The sequence below is a fragment of the Serinus canaria genome, chromosome Z, assembly GCF_022539315.1.
Source record: "Serinus canaria isolate serCan28SL12 chromosome Z, serCan2020, whole genome shotgun sequence".
Lineage (NCBI taxonomy): Eukaryota > Metazoa > Chordata > Aves > Passeriformes > Fringillidae > Serinus > Serinus canaria.
Genome location: NC_066343.1, coordinates 63,739,666 through 63,765,811, shown reverse-complemented (window position 1 = coordinate 63,765,811; position 26,146 = coordinate 63,739,666). Strand labels below are relative to the sequence as shown.

General features: G+C 41.2%; 1 protein-coding gene across 1 annotated transcript in view; it reads left to right on the top strand.

Moving 5' to 3' along the window:
• The window catches only part of WDR70 (WD repeat domain 70), a 131,731-nt gene extending 107,804 nt beyond the window's left edge, over positions 1-23,927 (top strand). The window contains exons 14-19 of the mRNA XM_050986878.1: positions 2,905-3,005; positions 4,432-4,511; positions 7,209-7,325; positions 7,662-7,824; positions 15,603-16,456; positions 21,563-23,927. Of these exons, the coding sequence (XP_050842835.1) occupies positions 2,905-3,005; positions 4,432-4,511; positions 7,209-7,325; positions 7,662-7,824; positions 15,603-15,687 (546 nt within the window). The 3' untranslated portion in view covers positions 15,688-16,456; positions 21,563-23,927. The remainder of the gene's footprint in view (positions 1-2,904; positions 3,006-4,431; positions 4,512-7,208; positions 7,326-7,661; positions 7,825-15,602; positions 16,457-21,562) is intronic.
• The last annotated feature ends 2,219 nt before the right edge of the window (positions 23,928-26,146 follow it).

Sequence of the window (26,146 nt, the reverse complement as noted above, 5' to 3'; positions counted from 1 at the left end):
TCTTTTCAGATTTATTTAATTTGAAGAACCTAATACTTCTGCCATAGCAAAAATGCCAAAAAACTTTTAAATCATTATGTAATTATGTTTTGTAATTTTCTTACAATCACAGAGCTGGCCACATCAGTCTATGGAAAAATTATTTTCAGGATTTTTTATGACAGGCTTCCAGGACTTTATGCTCCAAAAGCATAGTGTCCAAAACATTCAGCCATCAGAGAAATCTTTTTTTCAAATGTTGAATATTTGTGTGATGATGCATTTTATCATTCTTCTTTGTTAAAAGACATTTTCCATTTGCTAAGCTATGACCTAACATTTTTTTACTTTCAGAATCTACATAGGTTTTACTTGTTTTAAATTGAAAAAAATTATTTGCAATTTGTGGTTGGATTTTAAAGTTTTTTACAGTAGGGCTAGTTGTACATTGAAACAGGTTGCTGAAAGAGGCTGTCGAGTTTCCATCCTGGGAAATATTGAAAACCAAACAGGGTGATATCTTGAGGTGTCTGTAGTATCTGACCATGCTTTGAGAAGGATGGTTGAATTCATCATCTCCAGAGCTCTCTTCTAACCACAACCATTCAAGAGTTGTGAAAAATTCAGTATCAGTAGATGGGTACCTACCTACATGTGGACATAGGCAAAGGCAGGAAAACACTTCTTTTTCTGCAATTAACATACTTGCCTGGAGAGCTGGGAGGTAGGACCTTCTTTGAGATGGAATTTGATGTTAAGCATTTCCAGTAATAAAGATGTCTACCTGAGCTATTCTAGGTGGAAGCAGTTGAGAAGTTAGAGGCATCAAAGAATAAATGCTCTTTAAGTGTTAATTATTTTTTTGTGACAAAGATTCTCCTTACCCTTCTCTCCCAGTATTAAGACCTAGCCTACAATTATCCCTTTGTTGTACAGTTAATTAGAATTTTGACTTTTTAAAGAATAAATAATTGTAAATTAAATAATTTTTTAGGATATAGTTCAGGAATTCAGTATTTTGGTATTTTTGAAGAATAGTCAGTTTCTAAAATAATCTAAAAACCACAGAAGTAGTTTTTATTATTTCTTATGAAGTAGGTTTATATACCAGTGGATTGATAAAATTACTTGCATGTTCAGAACTTGAGTTTGTTTAGTTTTAACAAATTATATTCTGGGAATGTTTTATGGTTTCAAAAGATTTATAGGGCTACATTTAATGGCAGTTTCTTTTGCCTGCTCTGTAGCACGTGCCATGGTGGTTTTAAGTGTGCTGTGCATGTTTGACAAGTTAGAAACTCAGCAAACCCCATCAGGGCTGAGCCACACTGTCTCAGGCTTGTTTTTGTTGGCTAGTATCCACTACCATACTATAAAATACTTTTACTTGACAGAAGAAAGTGGAGAACCACATTAACTACGCAGTTTAAAAAGGCTGGCTAACCACATGCAATAAATATTAATAAAAGAAAAGGCCACCCACCTTTGACCTTCAGTATTTGTTACTAGCTCTGGTGTTTTAGAGTTACTTTAGCATTTTGAGCATTACATAACAATATGTAAGACTCTTACTTAAATCCAACAACTTATTAGCAACTCTGTATCGTATACTTCAGGTTTACCTCTAAAAATGTTGTTCTGTAGTTTTCGTGTAATAAGCAAACCAGGTTTATTTGTGCTTGTAAGTAAATGGGAAAGTGTAATGTTGTATGTTGTGTGTATGTAGGAGGATGCTTTGCTGGGGAGGCTTGTAAAGAATGGCTGTTTGATTAATGAACTTTGTCCCACTCAGTTTTTCTTCCTAAAAGAGAATACAAAGCAGAAAAAACAGCTTAGGAGAGTGTCATGCATCATCTTATGGTAAAATGAAGTTCTGATTCATGATGGCTGAATGGCCTTCAGGATTTTTTCAGTATTTTAATGTTATGTGTCTGCTAACATCAAAAAAAATGGAGGCTGGACCAAACCAGAAAGAGAATGGAACATACACTGGGAAGTTGGAGGGAGAAGAAAGGGAAGGCTAGAAAAGGGAGCATTGTTCTGTGAAATACTAACAAGATCATGAATCTTGCTAGCTCTGGATAAATTTGTTACATAAGTGGCACAAACCAACTTCAGCCTCAGACAATATCCATTTAAGGCATTACTGTTTATCAAAAATAGATACTTTCTTTTCTGTTTTTTAATGAGATGTGTTGTCCTTTGTGGCAGATTGTGCCCACTTTGGCTCTCTGGAGTCAGAAGTTTGAGTCTTAGAGTTTCTGAGCTGTCTTGCTGAATCAGACTGAGAACAGTACTCACATGGAGATTCAAAGTCATATGTAGAACAATACTCTTAATGTCTGAAAATGAGTTTCCCTGCTGACCAGAAGGGTGACAGTACTGTGAGACATTGGCTTCAAATAGCAAGTATTGTGGGGAAGAGAGAAGCATGAGTGAAAATCAGCATCTCTTCCGTTTCTTCAGTCAGCAAGTGAAAAGGTCAACAGTGTATGACAAGAAGGGAAAAAACAGATAAAGCGATGAATGAAGTGGAGGAATTAAGAATTAAAAATAAGAGTACAAAAGTCATGAGGGCCTGAATCTCTATATCTTATCTGAAGCACTTAATTGTTCTTCTTCAAATCCCTCTTTAACTTTCCATTTTTATTGTGCCCATGAAGATCCTGGCAGCAGATAGTCTGTAGAAACCACTGGTTATCACACTGTCACCAGTTTTTACTTCCTTCCCTGCCTACATCCTGGTGTTGTCACTCCTTTTACTTTGTATTCTACTCTGGAGTTATTCATTCACTTATTCACATTCTCATTCATATGCTTAAGCTTGGTCCTGCTACAGTGTGCTGCACTCTTTGACAACGTGAATATTAATTCTGAGATCCAGATGAGTGACCAACTAACTGTCAATATCTCACTCTATTTCAGAGTGTTGTGCGTTGCCTTTGGCATCCCAAGCTGAACCAGATCATGGTTGGTACCGGAAATGGTTTAGCCAAAGTGTACTATGATCCTGTCAAAAGCCAGAGGTATGTAATCATGATTTATTATGGCTTTTTTTCTCTAATTTAGCCTTATTCTGTGATTCAGTGATTGTACTAAGAAATTAGTAAAAATGGTTTGGTAACATTTGTTTTGCAGAGTTCTACTTATTCAGCAGCTGTAGAAAGAGAAAAAAATAACTCAAAATGTTTGCTTATGAAGAGTGTCACTTTTTCCATTGGGCTTCTCCTTTTGCCGTATGCTGGCTGTTCTACCTGAATTTACAAATGCTTTAAATTTTTAATTGCTGAAATCTTCTGTAAGAACAACCTTTCATCCTGTCTGTTGGAGGTTGCCGAGGAAGTATTAGTGAGTCAGTATTTATTGTATTTAGGTTTTTGTATTGTATTCAGGTTTCTTAATGCATAGTTTCTTCCTGAAGTAAAAATCTTGGTTAGAAGTATCAGGCTTCCGTGCTAATGAAGTAATGCTGGAAGACCGAATTTGACAATGTGCAAAGCAAGGAAACACATCCCCATCTTTCTTTTAGTCTTCTTCACCACCCTCATTTATCACATGAGGATTTTGTCTGTACATCTAAGGGAAAGGTGGTACTGATTTATCAGACAGTGACTTGCCAACCTAGGATGAAGAGGGCTTAAGTAGAGGGCCTATAAATACTTGTTTTATGATTAATTTTCTTTTGCTATCTGGGCTGGCTGGAGAAGTGGGGCATTCTTCCTTCCTGTCAGTGGGAAGGAAATGTACAATTCATTGATACTGACCGGAATAAATAAGGTGTTCTTCCTATGTATGTAGTTTCTTTGTTTTGCTGGCATCCTAAACCAAACTGAGTTCATGTTTTCTGGATACTTACTGTCACCTGGGCACTTCCTTGTGAAGATAAACTCTTTTTTACAAGATTATCAGAAATAAGTTCTATTTTTCTGATTTTGGCAGTTTAGAGAACATGGGAGTTGGTCACCATTTTTTAGACCACAGAGTCCTATCACAGTTTTGTGTGTGGTTTATTTCCTGGTATTTGCCATGAGGAGGTGAATACCACTGGTTTAAATCAATCTTGATGCTGCCAGGCTTATGCAGTCTTTCTTGCCTCAGTGTTACAGGCACCTCTGATTAGATAACGGCCAGCTCTGCTGCCTAGGAAGAATTATATCAAGAGCAAATGAGTTCCCAGGTTTGGAGAGCAGCACTTCCAATGTGCACACTAAAGTATTGTGGACAAACGAAGTGTGAAATGAATCTTCCACCCTTATTTCTGCATGTCATATAAACTGGTCTATAACAGAAACACTAATCTCCCTACCCTCCTTCACATGAGCATGAACAGGCAAAGATACACACATTCATGAATATTTAGAGTGTTCTATAAATTTGTTGAGACTGTCTTGAATAAAAACTGGTTTCTGTTTGGTATAAACAGACTTACTGAACTGCTCTGTTTCCTCCTAGGGGAGCAAAATTATGTGTGGTCAAAACAAAACGGAAAGAGAGACAAGCAGAGACTCTCACGCAGGATTACATTATAACACGTAAGAAATTTAAACATATCTTTGTAGTAGAGTCCTTAGTTCATTCTTAGGTTTGAAATTATTTTCAGATTGTTTAGCTTTACTTTTTCCCTCTGAAAACCAGTATTTCATTAAGCATTGATCACTGGTGTCATATACTGGTGCTTCATACAAAGTTTTTATAGTGTTGCACAAACAGAAAGGTGTATCTAATCTGTATGCTCTGTAAAGTTGTTAATAATAGTTGGTTTCTTGATTGTGATGCTCCTGAAAGCCTCCAAAATTTTGGAGCATTTTACAGCTTTAGTTTTCCATAACTTAATTGTGGAATGTAGATGGGTTTAGGAAGAGTTTTGCCACTTTGCAATACCAGTGACAAAATCAGAGATGGGAGATAGGTCTTGAACAAATAACAAATGATTTTTCAAAATTTGTAACTTACCAAAGTTATACAGAGTTTTAAATAGCTTAACCATCCCTAGCCTTGGGGATTTTTGAGCGCTTATGTTTGTAGTAAGGATCACTGACACATAAGAAATAGTCATCATTGCTACTATAAAATGTTCAATGATCTGCCTTTTCCCAATGACAGATTTTTACAATGGAATGAGGGGATTAATTGAGAGATCTTGACCGTCCCCATTAGCATTGCCCTGGGTAGTGTTTCCTCATGAGAAATGAGAACAGTCACGTGGTTGGGGTGTCCTGCTTCTCTTCATCCTCTTCCAGTTCCAGGGTGTTCAGTTCTGATTTCTAGTAGTCTTGGTTTTACACATACTAAAACCACTTCTCTATAAAACAAAGAAATTATTTGGCAGCATAATAAACAAAAAGAAGTCTAGAATGAGGAAATTTGGGCAGTCTTGGTAACTAGACCTGTATCAAGACACTTTTGTTCCAGGTTCCCATCTTGGGCACTTTCCAGCCACAGCTGTCTAAAACCTACCTTACTGCTGGAGATGTGCAGCTCCAGTTTTTGGGACCTTAAACTTATGTAGCAACTACCAAAAATCAGGGGTATTTATCCTCATTGGGTGCTCTTAATGCATCCTTACAACATCCTTCACTGTTATGCTTTGTGAGCACTGTCATTAGTGTTTATATTCTAAAGAACTTCTGTGATTTTTTTAAAGCAAATTCTGTTTAAAATCCAGTGGAACTTGTGTGTTCAATGGCATTTATTAATGTCATTGAAAGATACAGGTCCCAGTTATGCAAATTTTCAGGATTTTTTTCACAGAGTTCTAGCTGATTAGCTGTTTCTTCCCATAATTTTGAAACTAAACAAAGATACTTCCATATACCTCAATTCAGAAAAATATTTTAAGGATTTGCTCAGCAATTTTTAAATTTTTTTTGCGTATTTTGAAAACTTTTCAGAGATTCCCTCTCTGTCTTTTAAGTTTACGGATAGAGCTGGGAAGACCTGAAGTTCTCTGAAGTGCTTTTGCTAAGTGAACTGACCCCTTTTTTCTTCTCTTTTTTTTCCCCTCTTTTTTCTTTTAGGTTTTTTTTTTCTCCCGATCAGATTTCTTGTTGCTCTTTAATATCAGAATTGCCTGTAATGGCTACTTAAAATGCAGGAATGTTGTTTTAAGGGATTAAGTGTCACTTTTAAAACATAGGATTACACTGGTTTTCCCTTAGACAACCTTGACTCCACAAATGGCAAAGGCTTGGATCTCTGCATTAGTGACCTCAGATGCTCTGTGCAAACTGATGAAGCTTAGTGCCTGCCAGAAAATTGTCCCTGGCATTTCATACTTAATGAAATCTGAAAAAATAGAATTTAAACATTTGTTTCCAAAGATCTGCTGTGTGTCACCAGGCTGTGACTTCATTCAGTCCAATCAATTGAACAAGCTTACAGAAATAAGCTGAAAACTCAAGTTGATAAGTGCCTGAATGCTCCCTGACTTTTTTTTTTATTCAATATAGAGATTATGTTCCTAAAGTTAAGATTTGTTTGGCTGTTTTTTGTCTTTATTGGATCATTTGATCGCTACCCAATTTCCCAGGTTTTGGGAAACAGCAGCAATGGGCACACCTGCATGTGAGATCTAAGCCTCTCTGCAAGAAAGCCAAGCCCATTAACATGGTGTTTCTCTGTTGCTGGCACATGACTCTCTTGTCTGGGTGGATCAAAGCCATTACTGTTACTGAAGATAACACTTTTATGAGGAAATAGAAGTTCTAAATCCTGACAATTTAGCTAGGGTTTCACAGTTAGGATATTTTTCCAATGGTGATTAATCCTATTATTTAAGAAAGAACATGATTGTGACTTCATGTGCATAAAATTGTATTTTGAATCATTGAGGGGTTTCTGCTCCACTCTTTGTCATATCCAAGAATGTATCAAGTGCCTTGTCATGCTCTTAGAGTATGAGAAAGCTGAAGAAACATGGTAAGTTCAGAAAAGAGTAACTGATTGGTCACAATGCTAATGTTGACAGAGGTATGAATGAAATATGCATAAACTGTGCAAAAAGTATTTCAGATGAGAGGCTCCTTCCTGAAGGAACCCCAATACCTGATTGTTTTCATCTGCTAAAAATTTAGCAGGAAGAAATGCCTGAAAGTACAACTTGGATATGGGATTACTGGGAGGCTGCTCCTGACACCTATTGCAAGAAAGAATCCAACTCTTTGTATTTAAATGTTAAAAAGAAAGTGGAATTTCTAACATTTCATTTTGTTCAATCTGTGACCCTTCAGCCCATGCGCTTCCAATGTTCCGTGAACCACGACAACGAAGCACGAGGAAACAGCTGGAGAAGGATAGGTTGGACCCCATGAAGTCTCACAAACCCGAACCTCCAGTAGCAGGAGCAGGTAATCTAGGCATAATCATTTTGAACTGTTGTATGCCAAAGGGGCCATCATGTTTTGGTTCTACACTCATTTGGATTTGCATTTTTTGGATGGTGACTCTACTCTGTAGATGAATGGGCAGTGTCCAGCACTTTAGACATTGATGTCTCATTGGAGTGCTTGCCTTCAAAAAATTAGTAATTACAATGTCTTACTTTTAGTTACATAGTCAGTAAAACACCCACCTGACTGCAGCTCTAAGTTAAACCTTTCCTATAGCATTAAATAACCTCTTTGTATCCGGCCACCATTGCAGGCTCTGCATGTTTCTTAAATATATTTCTCTTCATGCCACAGGTCGTGGTGGCCGTGTTGGGACTCATGGGGTCACCCTGTCATCATATATAGTCAAGAACATTGCCCTGGACAAGACAGATGACAGCAATCCTCGAGAGGCCATTCTACGTCATGCAAAGGAAGCAGAGGAAAATCCATATTGGGTGGCTCCAGCATATGCTAAGTAAGGAAACAATTAAGAATACAAGTCGTGTTTCTGGACGCCAGTAGGAGTTTAGTTAAAATAGACATTTTTAATGCTATACTTTGCCTTTTTTGGATTGCTGCCACAAATATGTAAACAAGAATAGACTCTTTTATAAAGATATGAGTTTCCAGGAGGTAAAAATGTTGAAATTTCACATTTCCACTTCTAAAATGTACGTGTAAGTTATTTTAAAGCTTTTAAAGTTTATTTTAGAATCTTCTCGAAATCAGTGTCTTAAACTGCAATATACCTTTTAATACAGTATATATTTATTATTTTAATAGGGTATATATATTTAATAGGGTGTATATCAATATACCATTGGTATATTGAGATGATTTTCCAACTCATCCTCTAGTTCTGACTGATTCTTAGATTAAACCTTCAAAATATTTATGTCATGTTATGACAGAATGATTTCTCAACTGTCCTAAGATTTTATCTGAATTTTTCTTGCATGGGGACCCAAGTAACTGCCTGAATTAACTTGGTTTTAGATGTTCAACAATATTAAAAATTGCAGCTGATGAAAATTAAAAGTTGATAAAATCTCCTACCAAAAATTCAACATAAAGAAATAAGTTTTCAGGTGTTACATAAGTTAAAGAGCCTTATCAAGATTTTTGTGGTAAAACCTTGGTAACCTCACAGAATCACAGCCTTCAGATGATGACATTTGTTTTCATTTTCACAAAGATAACAAAATAGCAAATCCAAAGCAGCTTGAGAATGTCAGCCATCCAGCCTGGCTTTGAGCTGGTAATTAATAAGTATGGTACACTGGTAATTGATAATGGCATTATGGTGTTTTGTGTATGGCATTTGGTGTTATACATCAAACCAATGCATTATAGAGTGTCACTCTAGGTACCAAAGATGGGATGTTTGAAAGCCTAATTCTGTAGCAATTGTTATAATGAATATGTTAAATATTGATTTTTAATTGTTTGATTGCAAGAGAGGAAATATATTTGGAATGTGTAGGCATCTGGTTTCATTTGAGGAATCCATCCTCAAAAGTAAATACAACCACACATTACATAGATAGATAGGTCAGCATATTTTTGGCTTAATAACTTCATTGATTGTATATTAAGTTTCATCCCCAACACCTGCAATGTAGTAGACATGAAAGTTTTAAAACAAAGCTGTGTTAGAGGAGGCTTACTGTGTCAGGTGGCCGGATCTCATTACAGCTCCTTGTTAAAGATGTGGCTGCAGGGGAAGAGGAGAGCTGGCTGAGAAGTGGGCAGGATGCAAGTCCGGACTGCTATTAACTTACACACCAGACGATGATGTGTATGTGGGGGAATTGGACTGCAGCCAGCAGCACGCTGCCTGGATGGCTTTGTCAGCTGATAAATCTCATCCTGGTGAAGATGAGAGCCTCAAGCCATTAGAAGCTTCCATTTCAGATGCACTTTCTGCAAAGAGCATTAAAAAACTCCCAAACAATAACATTATTTTTAACAATAACAATAGAATAGTAGTAGTAATAATAACAATAATAGTAGTAGTAGTAATAATAGTAATAATAGTAATACGACTACTACTACTATTACTACCACCACCACCAATAATAATAATAACAATAATAATAATAATAATAAACAACCAGCTCTAATAATAATACTAATAATATCTAATACAATGAAATGGAGAAACTTTGGATTGTGTTATGTTCTTAGTTTTCAGAAATTCAGCACTATGTTATCAGTCCCATAAGGCTGTGCTATTATAATATAATATATATAAAACAATAATATATGCTATTATAATCATATCCTACATCTGATTTTACGAAGCATGGATATTTGACCTGTACATAAAATGCATTTTATAGATGTACTTACAGACTTATATTTAATAAATATGCAAATTGCAAGTAATTGATCCAGATAATCGTGCAGTACTGGTTTGTGTACAGGACAGGTGCTTTAGGTATAGCTTAAGTTACACTATAGATTTAGGAAAGGTGATATTCTGATACAATTTAAAAACCGTATACTGACTTAAGACCTAAAAGCCGTACATCCAGTATGTTTCATTTTTTTAAAATAGTGTTTATTCTTTTACTACTCTATTCTTCTGCTACCAGTTTTTCCATTTCTTGTAGTAGATTTTTACTTAAACATGGCATAAAACTATCCATTTGATATATCTTTTGTTTGACAAGGCTTTTGGTCCTATGCTGTCTGTGCACATAAAGTTTTCACTCTCCTTCTTCAGAAAATGTGTAAGGAAACTATAGTTATTTCGTTTCCTCCAGTGTAGTTATTAAATAATTTTCAACAGAAGATTAAGAAATGCTCTTTTCTGGTTAATCAGTTTTCATTACTTGGAATATGATGACTGGATTGATTTGTCTGTTCCTGATATAGTGGCTATATCATTCTCAATCAGTTAACAGATTTAATGCTTTTTAAATTGTATAGGAGGGAGAGTGACTTTTGTGCGTGGGGCAGTAGTGACTAAAGAGGAAATGGTTTTAAATTAAAAAAAAAGAGAGATTTAGATTAGATGTTACAAAGAAATTCTTTATTCAGAGTGTAGTGAGGCACAGAACAGGTTGCCCAGAGAAGTTGTGAATGCACCATCCCTGGGACTGTTCAAAGCCAGACTGGATGGGGCTCTGAGCAGCCTGGTCTGGTGGAAGGTGTCTCTGCCCATGGCAGGGGAGTTGGAACTGTATCATCTTTAGGTCCCTTCCAACCCAGACCATTATATGATTCTATGATTTTCACTTCAATAAATTTTCTAAGAAATGCATAACTTCTGTTAGTTTATGAATTCTATGTAAAAATCTATCTCTTTTTTTGGAGTTAAAGGTGCATAATTTACTCTTGAAGCTGAATATTCATTTGTCTTATCAATGACTTGAAAAATTTTTTAAGCTTTTTATCATTAGCTTGACCTTTCTGTTCCCCCTGACATTTGAGCCAAAAAAGAGGGGGAAGTACGTAAGAGGCAAAAGAATGGGTGAAAAACAGATGCTGCTGAAAAGGATACTGGGGATGATAAGAAATACATTCTGAATCAGGAGATGACATGTCACAGAAGCCCAGTGTGAATAAAGTGTCAAATAAGATGCGATCAACACAGCAGAAAAGTCATAATGGATGAGGATAAGAGAAAGATCTTGAAATTTCTCAGGAAAAGGCTTGTTAGAGTCCTTGGCAAGAGCCATTCCACTGGAGTGAAAGGAAAGGAAGGACAGATTGAAGATTTCAAGTAAAGAACTACAGGAAAGGAACTTGAGGCATCAGTTGTAAATGTTTGAAAATTACATTCTTTGTGAGCTGTTTGTTTTAACACAGCTGTACAGATATACTATAATGACTTCAGATGTCCCTCTGAAGGATCAGCAGGAATTACTATGCATTGTAGCTGAGCGCCTAATCAGATGCAGCTTTCTTCTGTACCAGAGAGAAAGTGAGGGTGAAATTTCCCTCCTCAACAAGGTAAACTGGAGTTAGTGAAAACACCTTTCATTTCACTGATGTTACCCCTACTTTGCAGTTTTTTCATTGCTGCTTGTCACTGTCAAAAGGGAATGACTTGAAGCAAGAGTCTGTAGCTGTGTTGTGTTCACTGAACTTTTTCTCAAGGGCAAAACTAGTATGTGAAGTGTTAGTCATGTAATGGCTCAAGTATCATTAGATGAAAAATCAGGACTAAGCAGAATATCTTGTAATAGCAGCCTTGTTGGGATGCCTTGTTATATTTATCCTAAATATTATTTTGTAAATTGGTAATTTCGAGAGGGAAACCCCTGAGATTTAGAAAAGAGTCAGGCTGGTTGGTGGGATGAAGAACAAAAAAGGCTCCTGATGCTGAAAACCTTACCTTTTCCATCTGAAAGTAACCTTTATGACATTATTCTGGTTTCCGTGCATGCTTGAAAATCTTTTTTCTTTGTTCCAGTAAAATATAAACACAAATTTCAGAAGTTACTTTGACATGAGTCACATGTTGTCGTATGCAGTTGTCATCTCCAGCTGGTTGTGCTGCTGCAGTGTTATCTGTCTGCTAGTCTATGATCCTCACATGTCAATGAGCTACTTTTACTGGATTCCTGAAAAGCAGTTAAGAAAAACAACCCATAACCAGAGAGATTATGGTGACTAAAGCAGTCTTCATGGTCCCTGGAAATTTTCTAGAGGTCTGCATATCTGAATATCTTGAAAACCACTGAAGTAAAGAGAAGCACATAGTATAAATAAATCATGCTAGTTTGTTTTCCTATTTTTGTTTGCAGCCTGTTACCATAACTGACACTAGAAATGCATTTTTCAGTGTATGAGATACTGGTTTCAGCTGACAGTCATGTGGAAACACAGGATCATAGAACAATTTAGGTAGGAAGGGAATGCCTGAAGTCATCTAGTCCAAGCTTCTGCTTAAAGTGTGTTCACTGCTCAGATACAGTTAGATTTGGGTTGTTCAGGGGTTTGCTCAACCAAGGTTTATTATCCTCAAGGATGGAAATTCCCACACCTGTCTGGGCAGCCTGTTCTCACAATTTTAGGACACAGTATGCCCTAGCTAAGTCCATGCTGGTTGTTCCCTGCCACCTCATGTCCTTCATATATCTGGAAATGCCTTCCACTGGGATTCATTACATAGGTTTCTTGCGAACTGAGGTTGCATAATTGCCCAAATCCTCCTTTTGCCCTTCACAAAGACGATAATTACTTTCTCTAGCCATTGAGACCCTCTCTCAGTCACCATTTCATCTCAGTGATGACAGAGTGCCCTTGCAATGGCATCAGCATGACAGCTCCCTCCGTACCTCTGGATCTGAAAATGTGATACGGATTTTTATATGTCCAATGAGCTACAAACTCTGTCTTCCTCTTTCTGTTGGAAATGTCTCAGTCCCTACCAAAGACTCTGCTATAGTGTAGGAGTGCTTGCAGGCCTGAGGACATCCCTTTTCAGGGAAAATGTAGCCAAAAAAAGCACCGAGTATCTTGGCTTTTTCCATATGCTGTGTTAGTGGTTTACCTGCTCAATAAAACACATTTTCCTTCACATTCCTTTGTCTGTCAGTGTAGCTGTAGAAATCTGTTATTCTTGCCTCTCACATTTCTTTTCTGTTTCAGTTCTGTCTAAGCTTTGGCTCTCCTAACTCTTTTCCTCTGTGTTCATGTAATGCCTACTTTCCTTTTAGCCGAGGGTGTCCTTGCCTCCTTTGTATTCTTCCCTTTTGGAGTTTGTGGTTTATCCCAGTCAGATCCATATGCATCCATGCCCGGCTACTGCCAGGCTGTACTTTCTGCAGATGAAATGTAATCTGTTTTGGGATTTCCTCAAATATCAACCAGCTTTCCTTGGGCCCCTTTGCCCTCTATGGTATTCTGCCATGGGATCTGCCAAACAAATCCCTAACAAACTGAAATAAACCCCAAAGTATAAATAAAACTGAGAAGTTTGATGGGGAAAAAGAATACAACCCTCAGAAATAAGAATACTTAATAGAAGAAAACTTGTTGTGATAATTTTTGTAAGAATTTTTATCATACAGCAAATTCCTACATTTACTGCAGTTACTAAGCAGAAAAAAAAATGTGTTTAAATTAGATTAAATGATCACTGCTGATAAAGCAATAACAAAACCACTATTTTAAAATGGTCAGGCATATGAATTACCCTAGGTGCCCCAGTTACAGCTATGTAGCTTGTGGGGGTGGAACAGTTTACATTTAAGCTGAGGCTATAGCTATTTGATGGTAATTTTAAAAGGTGAGGTAGCAAGCAGACTTGACTTCCTCTGCATTTTTTTGCTTTAGCTGAATACCTCTAGATTATGGTATAGTTTCTCTCTCTTTTTTTTTTCCTTTTTTTCTCCTTCTTCCCCTACCTCAGCTTTCCGGTACTCAGTAGACCTTTACTGAAGTCTGTGCCTTTTTCATGCCACTCATATCCTGGAAAAAACTTAGGTTTTGCTGCTTGTTTCACAAATTTATTCATTCCTCTAATTTGGAAATGTTTATCTGAATGATGACAGTTGCAAGTTTGTGGTCAGAAATTGTGGGCTTCCTCTTGATAAGTTGTGCTTTACTAATTAAACTCTTTAATATGGAGGTCATGCTAGAGGATGTTCATCTATTGTGGTGAAAGGAGGGTACATTCCTAAAATGGATTAAATAAACCTTTGTCAGTATGTCTTTGCTGGAAAGAGAAGATTCCATACATTCTTCCTTTTCAGCAGCTAGCCAAATCCAGTATTCTGCCAATAAGACCTTCATTTCTGGTGTCTGTTTTAGATTCAATGTTGACTTTTTTTTTTTCCCTTCCCCCGCCCCCCAACTTCTTTCTTGAGCAAAGGATTAAATAGAATTTATATAAGTATTTTATAATTAAATTTTAAAACTGGAAAATATTTTTTAACCTCATTTATGCTTTCCATGGACAGTAGAAGGACTCATGTAACTTCCACAGTATAGGTCCTCATCTGGTCTGCTACAGCCTGCACCCAAGACCATGTGCCAGTCAGAGTTCTTCAGCAGGGCCATCTCTGGAATTACCAGCATGACCCTTTCCTCCATGGCACGCTTGGAAGATGGAGGGGCAGGCAGGGCAATAGAAAGATCATGCATGTAAGGGGGGTTGTCTTTGACTAGTTTTGGTGATCTTGAACCTATTTGTGTCAGTCACATGTTTAACAAGTGGAGACCCTGCTCTGTAAGAGCTGATGGCTTGCTATGACTCTTTAAAATCAGAGGCAGCATGGGATTTTGCCTATTGTGCTATGTAAGGCAGGCATAATTTTGGTAAGGTTTATGCATTTTGTAGAGCTTGCCAAATAACAGTTATTATAATAATAACACTTCACATCCTTATACTGATACAAAAACATTAGTTAATATAGCAATGAGATGATGACTGCCTTGGGTGCATTTTATACTTTGTCATGTTGAGAAGTTGAGCACAACCAGCATCAGAAATCTGATAGTTTCAGCTCTGCAGTGACTGTTCTGAGAATTAAGTTGGAAAAGGGGACCATGCAGTTGTTAAAGTGAAAAACAAGGGATCTGAATGTCCAAACAATTTATTGAATTGCTACTTGATACTGTGTCCATTTAGAAAGTAATCAGTAATTAAAAATTTTGTAAAGTGTAAGTAGTATTTAACGTTCACACAAAGAGTGGAGGAATTGATACCATCAAGCTTGACTGTCAGATACAGTGTGTTCTCATATGAAGATCATTACATTTTTTATGTTACAGCAGTGTTAGATAAAGTCTCTGGGGAAGAAGCTGTTTTTTCATGCATAGGCTTAGCCAGAAACCTAGCTTAGCTGTTCTGTTTTCGTGTACTGGCTTTTGTTGTTCTACAGTGTATCAAAATGGAAGTTTCTTTTCAAAAAGTCGTGGAATGAGGAGGCCAGTGGCTCTGCTTTTCTGGCTTGGAATTAAATGTATTTGTTCCTCCCTTACTTCTGTCTTAATTTTATTAATGGAATATACAGATATTGATTGTAAGCTAATGAGGAAATAATACTTGCAAGACTTGAGTGTTTGTTGTGCTTGTTTATCTGTGAGCTGCAGATAAACAAGGTTTATCTGCAGGTTCTGAGAAGGTTAGTTGATAAGTTATTGTCAAAAATAAAAAAATGGTCAAGCCCAGTAAGCTTTTTTTTGAAAGTGTCTATATGTATCTATTTTGTTGGTGTCTAGTGCCTGTCTAATACAGTTTCTGATAAAGTTTTGTAGACTGACCATTGTTTTTATCTTTTTAATGTTTTCTAGAACACAGCCAAAAACAGTTTTTGCAGAAGTGGAACCAGAAGATGATGAAACAGACAAGCCAGAGTGGAAAAAACGTAAAATTTGAAAAATAATTTGTTGAAAGAATAATTTTGGAGCATTTGAAACAAGATGAAACATTTATTTCTTTATTTGGTATAGTGGGTCAAAATTTGAAAGCAAGCATTACTTCAATTTATAAAACTTGCTTCAGTATAAAAGAGATTGTTGAATTACATTGGCTTAATCCCACATCTGAATTTTGTAATAAGGAATTACTTATATTATGCAAATAACTCATGTATGTCAGTTACTTAGCTTTGTGAGTTAAGTGAAAAACATTTCTTTATAAATAGTGAATTCATTATATTGCCATATGTTGGGGTTTTTTTTCATTACTGCCAACTTTACAAATGCCATGTCATGACTGTGGAAGAGTTAGGGATCTTGCGAGCTGAAGATCTCGGGCTGTACGGGTAGTTAGGAAGGCCCCTCCTCACCCTGAAGTCAGACCCTTGCTCCACACCCGGCCGCACCCAGCCGGACATGAGTCAGGGAAGTGACACAGGCTGCCCAAGCCGTAAGTACCCCTGAGACCCTGCAATAAACGCCATTTTGCTGTCCACCACATTGGTGTCTGTAGCAGTGGACCGAGTGACCCTGTCGGGTTTGCGTCACCGTGACGGTGTCCGGAACCAGGCCACCACGCCGAAGCCGCAACAATTGGTGCTGAAACTCCAGGAATCACCACCCGGAGTCCGGGATCGCCTGGACAGGGACCGGCGGCTGCACAGCTGGACTAGTGCAGCGGGGGGGATGCCCCCGGACCAGCGAGGGACATGGAAGCAATCGCGAAGGTCGTAACTCAGATGCATGCTCAGTGGGGAATAGATTGTAAGCTAAAGGATCTATGTCTCGCTATACCGAGACTCATTAAGTTGGGGGCAATAGATAGCCCCGTGGATATTCTCCATTCGGAGAAATGGGATAATTGTACTAAGATTCTCGCCGAGGAAACCATGTCCTCTGGCTCAGGAAAGGCTCTTAAGTCATGGGGCAGAGTTGTGCAAGCCCTGCAAAAGGCTAGGGAAGAGCAGGACACCTGGCGTGCCGCGAAAGCGTGGCTGCTGGCCACGCCGCAGTTGGGGGTGGGCGCGGCAACGCAGACTGCGGAGGACTTAGAGCAGACCGGCGGCGAGAAGCCACGAACGCCGGACCCCCCCCCCGCCCAGCAAACCGGCTTACCATCAGAAGGAGGGGAGGACGCGCGGTCGTTTTGGCAGGGACTCGCGGAGGAGGCGCGGGTGGCGGCAAAATCGCTGAACCCCGAAGGGGAGGATAAAAGTGCACCACCTCCATATGCGTTCGAAAATGGCGCTGAAACGCGTGTTCAGGGCGGAAATGAAGGCGCGGTGGGCGGAAGTGGAGTCAGCCTGCTTAACAACGCATGCGCGGACGAGCGGGAGGTCGGGGCGGCCCCCGCGGAGAAGCGTATGACCAATCAGAGCACTCAGCTCACATTAAGTCCTTTTAGGGCAAGGACCTCCCCCAGAAGGAGGCGGGGAGACCCCAGGGGGAGGGAACGGCCCTACGCCCGCAAGAAGGGGCAAGGTCGGAGCCCAAGAAAAAGGCAGAGCAGCCCGGAAGTGTCCGAGCAGTCCACTTCCGACTGGGACTCGGACTCTAGCTCCGAATCGAGAGGGGATCGGGGAGTTCCGATTCAGATTCGAGTTTTAACAGAAGAAGAGCAGCGGCACATAAGGCAACTAACCACAGCGCTCCTGCATGGGTAAAGGGGATACCGGAGAAAGATCGAACTCCGCTTACAGACTGGCGTAAAATAAAAATAGCGTGCGCTGAATGGACTCCGTCAGCGAAACTGGTGTTTCCGGTCCAGGTGGGGGGAGCCGGCGGAAACCAAAGGACCTATTCCCCGGTAAACCCGAAAGACGTGCAGGCGATTATTAAAGCGATCGCGGATAGGGGGATTAACTCTGCAATGGTTTAAACACTTATCAATGGAGTTTTTGGGGGGGACGACATGTTGCCTTTTGACATTAAGCAGACTTGCCGAATGATTTTTGACGGGGCAGGGATGATAGTTTTTAAACAGGAGTGGGAAGATAACTGTATTAAACAGCTAGCCCTGGTAACAGGGGCAGACCACCCACTGCACGGCTCCAGCATACAGAGGCTAATGGGCACAGACCCCACTATGATCACCCCTCAGGCACAGGCAGAGGGCTTGCGGGCACACGAGGTTATGACGACCACCCGTGCCACCCGAGAAGCCATCTGTGTTGCCTCCAAAGTAATAGCCAAACCGTCGCCTTGGGCTACAATAAAGCAAAGTGAGAGTGAAAGTTTCACTCAATTTGTGGACCGTCTGCATCAGCCTTGGACACCTCGACATTACCCTCAGAGGCAAAAGGTCCAGTGCTGGCAGAGTGCCTACACCAACAATGTAACTCAGCCACCAAGGACGTTTTAAGATTACTGCCGCAGGGGTCTAGTATAGCTGCCATGATCAGACACGTTGCAAAGGAAGAACACCTAGCTCCCATCCAAGCAGCAGTTCACACTGCAATAACGAGTGTCATGGAATGCTTTAAGTGTGGCCAGGCTGGGCACGTGGCAATAAACTGCCCCCAATCAGGACACCCACCAGCAGCTGCTCCACCACGCCAGGGGAAACTGAGGGGGCCATGCTGGGCATGTGGTAGGAAGGGGCATTTGGCTAAGGAATGCAGATCCAGGCATCAGGGAAACGAGAGAGGGAGGGGGCACCCGGGCCGTATCCAGCCTCCTCCCACTGGGAACACGCAGCAGCTACAGCAACCCTCAATGGGGCACAGGGTTCCCATGCCCACCACCACCACCCCCTCAGGGAATGACCAACTTTGCCACCCAGCCAATGGCTCAATCGAACCCACCTGCACCTCAGGAATACCAAAAACAGCCCCTTGGGGAAGAGGTCCCTGGGTGTCTTTGGCCATGAAAGCATGGGAACGGGACCCGTGGGTGGCCTTCGCCGCGAAGGTGGGCAAGCACCCACTGATCGTGTGGGCAGTGTGTCGTCTCCATAACAGCTCCAATGACTCGGCCATCTGCCTTCCCTTTTGGGTGGACACAGGGTCAGACGTCACCGTCATCCCAGACACACACTGGCCTTGACCATGGAAGCTAGAAGTAGCCCCCATGGTGGGCGGAGTTGGAGGGCTGTCCCGAGCCCACAAGAGCACCCAACCAGTGGCAATAACCCTCTGCACCGAGAGAGGACCGGGAAGAACCATCACCCTCACTACATATGTGATGTCAGACTGTCCACCCTTACTGGGAAGAGATGCCCTCGCCCTGCTGGATGTTAGGGTGACAAATTTATGCTAAGGGCCACTGTAGCATATCCACCATTACCCATCAAGCGGACTTGGAAATCAGCTGACCCAGTGTGGGTCGAACAGTGGCCCTTGTCAACGTCCCGAATGACTGCCCTCATTGAGTTGGTTAGCCATGAATTACACAAGAATCATATAGAACCCTCCACAAGTCCATGGAACACTCCGATTTTCGTAATACCTAAGCGATCTGGTGAAGGCTTCCGTCTCCTGCACGATCTGCGGGAAGTGAACAAGCGAATCCAGCCTATGGGCCCTGTGCAAACCTTGCTGCCCATGAACTCGATGATACCGAGAGGGCAACCCTGTGCAGTGCTCGACATCAAAGACTGCTTCTTTTCTATCCCCCTGCACGAAGACGACAAAGAGCGTTTCGCCTTTTCCATTATCTTCCCAAACAGCCAGCGGCCTAACCTACGCTTCCAATAGAATGCTTCCACAGGGAATGCTCAGCTCCCCTACCATCTGCCAGATCACCGTGGACCGAGTGCTAGCACCTGTCTGGCAGAGCAATCAGACTATAACCATCGTGCAGTACATGGACGACATCCTGATCGCTGCACCATCCACAAGTCAAGTGGACCAGCTGGTGTCAACCATCTCCGAGACCTTAAGGACGAATGGCTTTGAGGTAGCGAGTGCAAAAATAAAAAAGGGACCGTGTGTGACCTTCCTAGGAGTGGGAATCACAAATTCCTACATAACTCCTCCCCAGATGAAAATCCACCAGGACATCAAGATGCTCCACGACATGCAACAGCTGGTAGGGTCCTTACAGTGGCTCCGTAACATCATCTTGATTCCTCCCGAGGTCATGGATCCTCTAAATGACCTCTTGAAAGGGAAGAACCCATGGGAGCAGAAAACCCTGACACCAGAAGGGGCAAGCTCGCTCGATTTCATCAAACGTCAGATGTCAGAGAGCATGCTCACCAGATGGGATTCAAGTGCTCCGGTCGATCTGTATGTCCACTTTACAAAAAAGGGGGGAGTGGGAGCCTTAGCCCAAGGACCCCCTGACAAGGCCCAACCGATACTGTGGGTGGTCTTGATGAAACCGTCGCGAGCTTTTTCTCCGGGAGTCGAATGCCTCTGCAACCTGATTATGAAAGGTAGGAAACTCACCCTAAGCCATCTAGGCATTGAGCCTTCCAAGATAAGCTTGCCTCTCCGCAAACAGCTCTCTGCACAGTCAACAACAATATCGGAATATCTAGCCATAGCCCTTACAGGCTTTGGAGGAGAAATTCGCTACGCAGAAAAACCCCCTTGGACTCGGCTGCTCGCGGTCATCGATATCGACCTCCCACCAAAAGTACTCGACTGACCACAGGCGGGACCAGCCATCTTCACGGACGCATCATCGCAGACCTCCACCACAGCGGTAGTATGGCAGTCAGGAGAACAGTGGCAATGTGTCAAGGCAACCGACCCCACGCTTTTGGTCCAACAGCTTGAAGCAGCAGCTGTAGTGCTAGCGTGCGGACTGTTCCCAGAAGAACACCTTAACATTGTGACTGATTCCATATTTGTGGCAGAACTCTGCTTAGTCATGTCCGGACCAGGTGTGTCAGTGTCCACAGTGGCAATGATGCTGGAGGAAGCACTCTATTCACAGAAAGGCACCATATCAGTCATCCACGTCAACAGTCACGACCTGATCAAAGGGTTCTACCAGATAGGCAACGACAAAGCTGACGCCGCCGCAAAGGGCGTATGGACACTGAAAGAAGCTCGTCAGTTGCACGAAACCCTTCACATTGGAGCTAAAGCGCGTGCGAAAAAGTGTGGGATTTCTACTGCAGACGCAAAGCACGTCGTCGCTACATGCCCTCACTGTCAGAAGTCGCCACTGTGGTCGAGTGGTGTCAACCCCAGAGGCCTCAAAGCCTCAGAAGTGTGGCAAACAGACTTTACACAATGCCAGCTGTTGAAACCCCAAGCGTGGCTCGCAGTTACTGTAGATACGTACAGCGGCATGGTTGTGGCCACACAGCATCTTGAGACGGACTCCAAAGCGACCATCCAACATTGGCTGACAGCCATGGCATGGCTTGGGGTTCCAAAACAAATCAAAACAGATAACGGCCCAAACTTCATCTCAAAGGTAGTCCAAACATTTGCCTCGAAATGGAACATTGCCTTGGTTCATGGCATCCCATACAACAGCACCGGACAAGCCATCGTCGAAAGAGCAAACCAGACTGAAAACCAAGCTGCAAGTGCTAGCAAAGGCAGAAGGCTTCTCCAGTGCCATCCCCCAGGGTGACCAAGCGCGCATCCTGGCAACTGCGCTGCTACCCTTAAATCAATACCCTAGGGGGGATGAAACAAACAGTCCTGCTCAGAAACACTGGGCCACTTGAGCACTAGAGGAGGGCCCACGGGTGGTGATCAGAAATGAACTGAGGGAGTGGGAACAGGGTTGGAAATTGGTGCTCACGGGGCGGGGATATGCAGCTGTTAAAAAAGACGGGCACATTAAATGGTGTCCACTTAAGTCAATCAAGCTCAATCTTCACCATGAGCAGAATGAGACTGATGAGAGTTGTGAGTTTCTGTTTACAGGACATGCTCGTGGGGCGTCCTCGTGACGCGTACATCCCCGTTCCAGAGGACAGACCACCAAGCCGTCCGGCAGCGCCCGAGAGACCCGCATGGGTGAGACTCAAGCATCAACGGTGTTTCTGTGTGCTCTTGCTGTTGGGGCTTGTCGCCAAAGGGCAAGCCAGCCCAGACCACTACCCTCATCAGCCATTCAGGTAGGTCATACGACACCTTAGCAGTGACAAGGTGCTCAAAGAAATCACCCCACCGAACACCCCATCTTTCGTTCTTCACTTTACTGACCTGTTTCTAGGACGACCAAAGGTAGACCCCTATTCCCCACACGTCACACAAACGCACATATCCTACTGGTGTCCAGCCTCAAACCCAGGAAAAAGCTATTGCAATCACCCAGGGTGGGGATACTGTGGGCATTGGGGCTGTGAAACCATTGTTACAGATGCCAGACCGACAGGGCCTGGGTGGGATCCACAAGAGCCCGACAGATTCTTACGGTTCACTTGGGCACCCACCGGCTGCAAAACACCCTTCTTCTTCCGTGGAAATTTCCATCGAAACAGCCATAAAATCCCTAAATTTCGGAAATGCACCGACTACAGCATGACGGTTTTGCAGCCAGATCACCCCAGTTGGACCACAGGCAAAACGTGGACAGTAGTCATTCAAGGGTCGAAAGAGTGAGTGAATGTGCAAGTAATCAGACTCCCAGCCTCTATGTCCCAATCAGTCGGATCCAATCCGGTTCTAGTAGTGAGTAAACCCAGGGAAGAGATCGCAGCTAACGGTAGTTCTAGCCGCGAAACACAGAGGCCGGAACTAGTCTCCCCATCCGATCTCTTAACCGAACCAAACCTTTCCAATCCATTCATAAGCGTGTTAAATGCTACCTTCATATCGTTAAACCAATCCAACCCAAACTTCACAGAATCATGCTGGTTAAGCTATGATGCACAACCCCCTTTTTACGAAGGCGTTGCCTTCGATCTCCCATTCATCTTCTCAAAGTCAAACAATCCACGCCAATGCAGATGGGACACCCCCCGGAGAGGCATCACCCTAAGTCAAGTTACGGGCCAAGGCAAATGCTTTGGCAATGCAACCTTGGCAAAGCAGATGGGCAATGTCTGCAAGGAATTCGGCAAAGTTAAGGGAGGGAAGTTCCAGTGGGTGATCCCAGCTGCATCGGGAATGTGGGTCTGTCACCGATCCAGGGTAAGCCCATGTGTACTCCTTGAAAAATTCGATCATTCTAACGACTTTTGTGTCCAAGTTCTAATTGTCCCTAGGGTCCTGTACCACTCAGACAAAGAAGTGTACTACCTTTTTGAAGAAACCAGCAGGCTCCACAAAAGAGAAATAATGACAGGTCTAACTGTAGCCATGCTGGTCGGCCTAGGAGCAGCTGGAACAGCCACAGGCATCTCAGCCCTAGTGACCCAACACCAAGGACTGTCCCAGCTGCAAATGACCATCGATGAGGACCTGCAAAGGATCAAGAAGTCCATCTCTTCACTGGAAAAATCCCTTTCCTCACTCTCAGAGGTTGTTCTCCAAAATAGGAGAGGGCTGGACCTCTTGTTCATGCAGCAAGAGGGTCTGTGTGCTGCCTTGAAAGAGGAATGCTGCTTTTATGCAGACCACACCGGAGTCATCAGGGACTCCATGGCCAAACTGAGAAACCGGCTGAACCTAAGAAAAATGGACAGAGAAGCTCAACAGGGCTGGTTCAAGTCGTGGTTCAACCAGTCTCCATGGCTCACCACGCTGATCTCTACCCTAATAGGCCCAGTCACTATAATCTTACTAACCCTAATCTTCAGGCCCTGTGTACTAAACAAACTGATGCTATTTGTTAAAAGGCATTTGGAAACAGTTAACATTTTGTTTCTCGAGCGCCGGCAATTACTTTAAGGCGTGACGGTTACTAACACACGATTTTACACTAATTCTACTAACCCATGAAATTGTGTAACCTTTACATTTTATAACTTTGTAAGATTTTTACTAATCACGAGGTGGGGGAAATGTGGAAGAGTTAGGGATCTTGCGAGCTGAAGATCTCGGGCTGTACGGGTAGTTAGGAAGCCCTCTCCTCACCCTGCAGTCAAACCCTTGCTCCACACCCGGCCGCACCCAGCCGGACATGAGTCAGGGAAGTGACACAGGCTGCCCAAGCCATAAGTACCCTGCAATAAACGCCACATTTGCTGTCCCCACATTGGTGTCTGTAGCAGTGGACCGAGTGACCCTGTCGGATTTGGGTCACCATGCCGATGTCCGGTACCAGGCCACCACGCCGAAGCCACAACACATGACAATGTTCAATGAATTTAAGTATCCAAATAAAACAGTACAATTTCTAAGACTCCTTTTATTTTTTCCAGTTAAGAGCTAACAGATTACTGATTTATAAGTGCAACAAAGTTTAGATTCATTATTGTGTAATATTCAAGTTTTGTTTGTGAGCATTTGTTTGCTCACATGAATTACAATTCAATTCACACTCTGTGTGACTCTTAGAGAACGTGTCTGTACTTCTTTGCATGATGTTCTTTTCCAGTATGTGTAGTATCTACAGTAGCACTATATACAGCTTATTTTTTTTTTAAATGTGAAATTGCAATGGACAGTTACATAATTTAGTGTAGTAAAAAAAAAAAATGTAAGTTGATGCAAAATTTCATTGAGGTTTATTATCCCCCCTAGTTGGTATGGGTGAGTTTTAGGATAGAGCAGATATGTGTATTTAATACCAGGTCTTTGTGTATATTGACTTTGTTGTTGAATTAAGTATATCCTGCCTCACATTTTCCAAAGACTGGTACTATTCTTTATAAAGTAGCTTGTCTAAATATGGAAAATTCTCATTTTTTGACACAAAATTGCAGTTCTGAGTGTCATAAATGGAAGGACAGATTTAAAACTAATGAATGTCCTTTAGAGGAGAATAAAGAACCCAAGTTAGTTTTAGGCCTTTATGTTGTGATTATAACAATACACAGTATGCTAAGTATTGTGATTATGATAATACACAATATAACAAGCAGTCTGCATTTCCACTAAGAGTAGAGAGTAATGGACATGATAAGCATTCAGGCTTTCTTATTTATGAATAGAACCTGGAGGCATATTTTAAGACTATATTTCGCAAAGCCCTTAATCACCTTCCTAACCTCAAGACTGTGGTCCTGATAGTGTGCAGAGCTTAGACTTTTTATTTAAGCATTGTTCTGCATCAGTGTTTCTATATATTATTTTCTTTTCCAAGCTTTTCACTCTTTTTCATTTATTATTTTTATACCTGAGTGAAAACTAAGTCTGACTTCAAAAGGTCTAATGAGAAGCATTGGTATAAAACACTGACTACAAAATGTTTCCACTGCTTTTAGTACTGTGGTCTTTTGATAAGAGAAGAACTTCAGTACATAGTCAACAACTTATCTTTGACTCTTGTAAAATTATTTTAATACTTGTGTGTAATAGCAAATCAATGTTTAATTTAAAATTGCAGCTGTAAAATGTAGGATGAGGGACTGAGTAGATGAGTGGAAAGTCATTGGAGGAGAAAAAGAAATTCCAGATGGAGAGGAGTTGTTCACAAAACCTGCTAAAGACCTCCCTATGCAATCCTCCCCGCAACAAAAAAACATAAGATGGCATTGCTTCATTTAAGGCTATTTTTTGTCTTATGTTTCATCCAACTATAGCCCTACAAAATAAAATATTTTCAAATAAATTTCTCTAAAATCTCAATTAATAATTTTAAAGGATTAGTATGTTCTTCATTTTAGTCTGAATATTAGCATTTTATCTTTTCCTTTGTTAGTTGTTCACTGAGGCAGTGTGTCTTATGGAGCAGAGCTGCAGGGAAAGGCAGATGAGAAAAAATGCTGCAGCTGTTCTCTGAGAATGACAGGAACTTCTCCTTTCATGTTGTTATTCATATCAGCTAGATCTTTTTTCCTAATTTTTAAAAGAATTAGTTCTGTAAGTGAACACTGCAAAAATTCTGTTGAAATTTCTCTTAAGTGTTCATCATTGTTACTTACAGTAATTGTCTTAAATGACTGTTCTAGCAGCCTAGAATTTAAAGCAGTGCCTGTGCAGATAAATATTAAAAGTATTAAAACTAACTTAAGTTTTATTTATACTTTAAGTCTTGGATTCATTTGGCATAGCTCGTAAACTGGATTTTGAGGGATGTTCACCAACAAGGGGTTGTCTTGTGAAACATCTTTAACATTAAAAATATCAACACAAATAAATATTTGCTATGACAGATGGAATTCTAGGTGCAAACTAGAACATGAGAACTTTATTATATTAATTTTTTAAAAATCTAATTTTCTTATAAGCTTGACGAAACTTTTAGAAATTCCCAAGCTGTAATCTTGGTCCTCTATTTGTCTGTGTTTGTTGTTAAAGTGGTCAGAGTCCAGAGAGGAGTTTGTTTCTGCATTACTGAAACAAGGTGGGCTTATTTTGTTTGTTTTCCTTAGAAGTGTTTATGGATGCACTGATGCCTTCAGTTTTAGCTTTCATATTATCCGGAGTCTGTACTGCATTAGTACTTAACTCTGAACT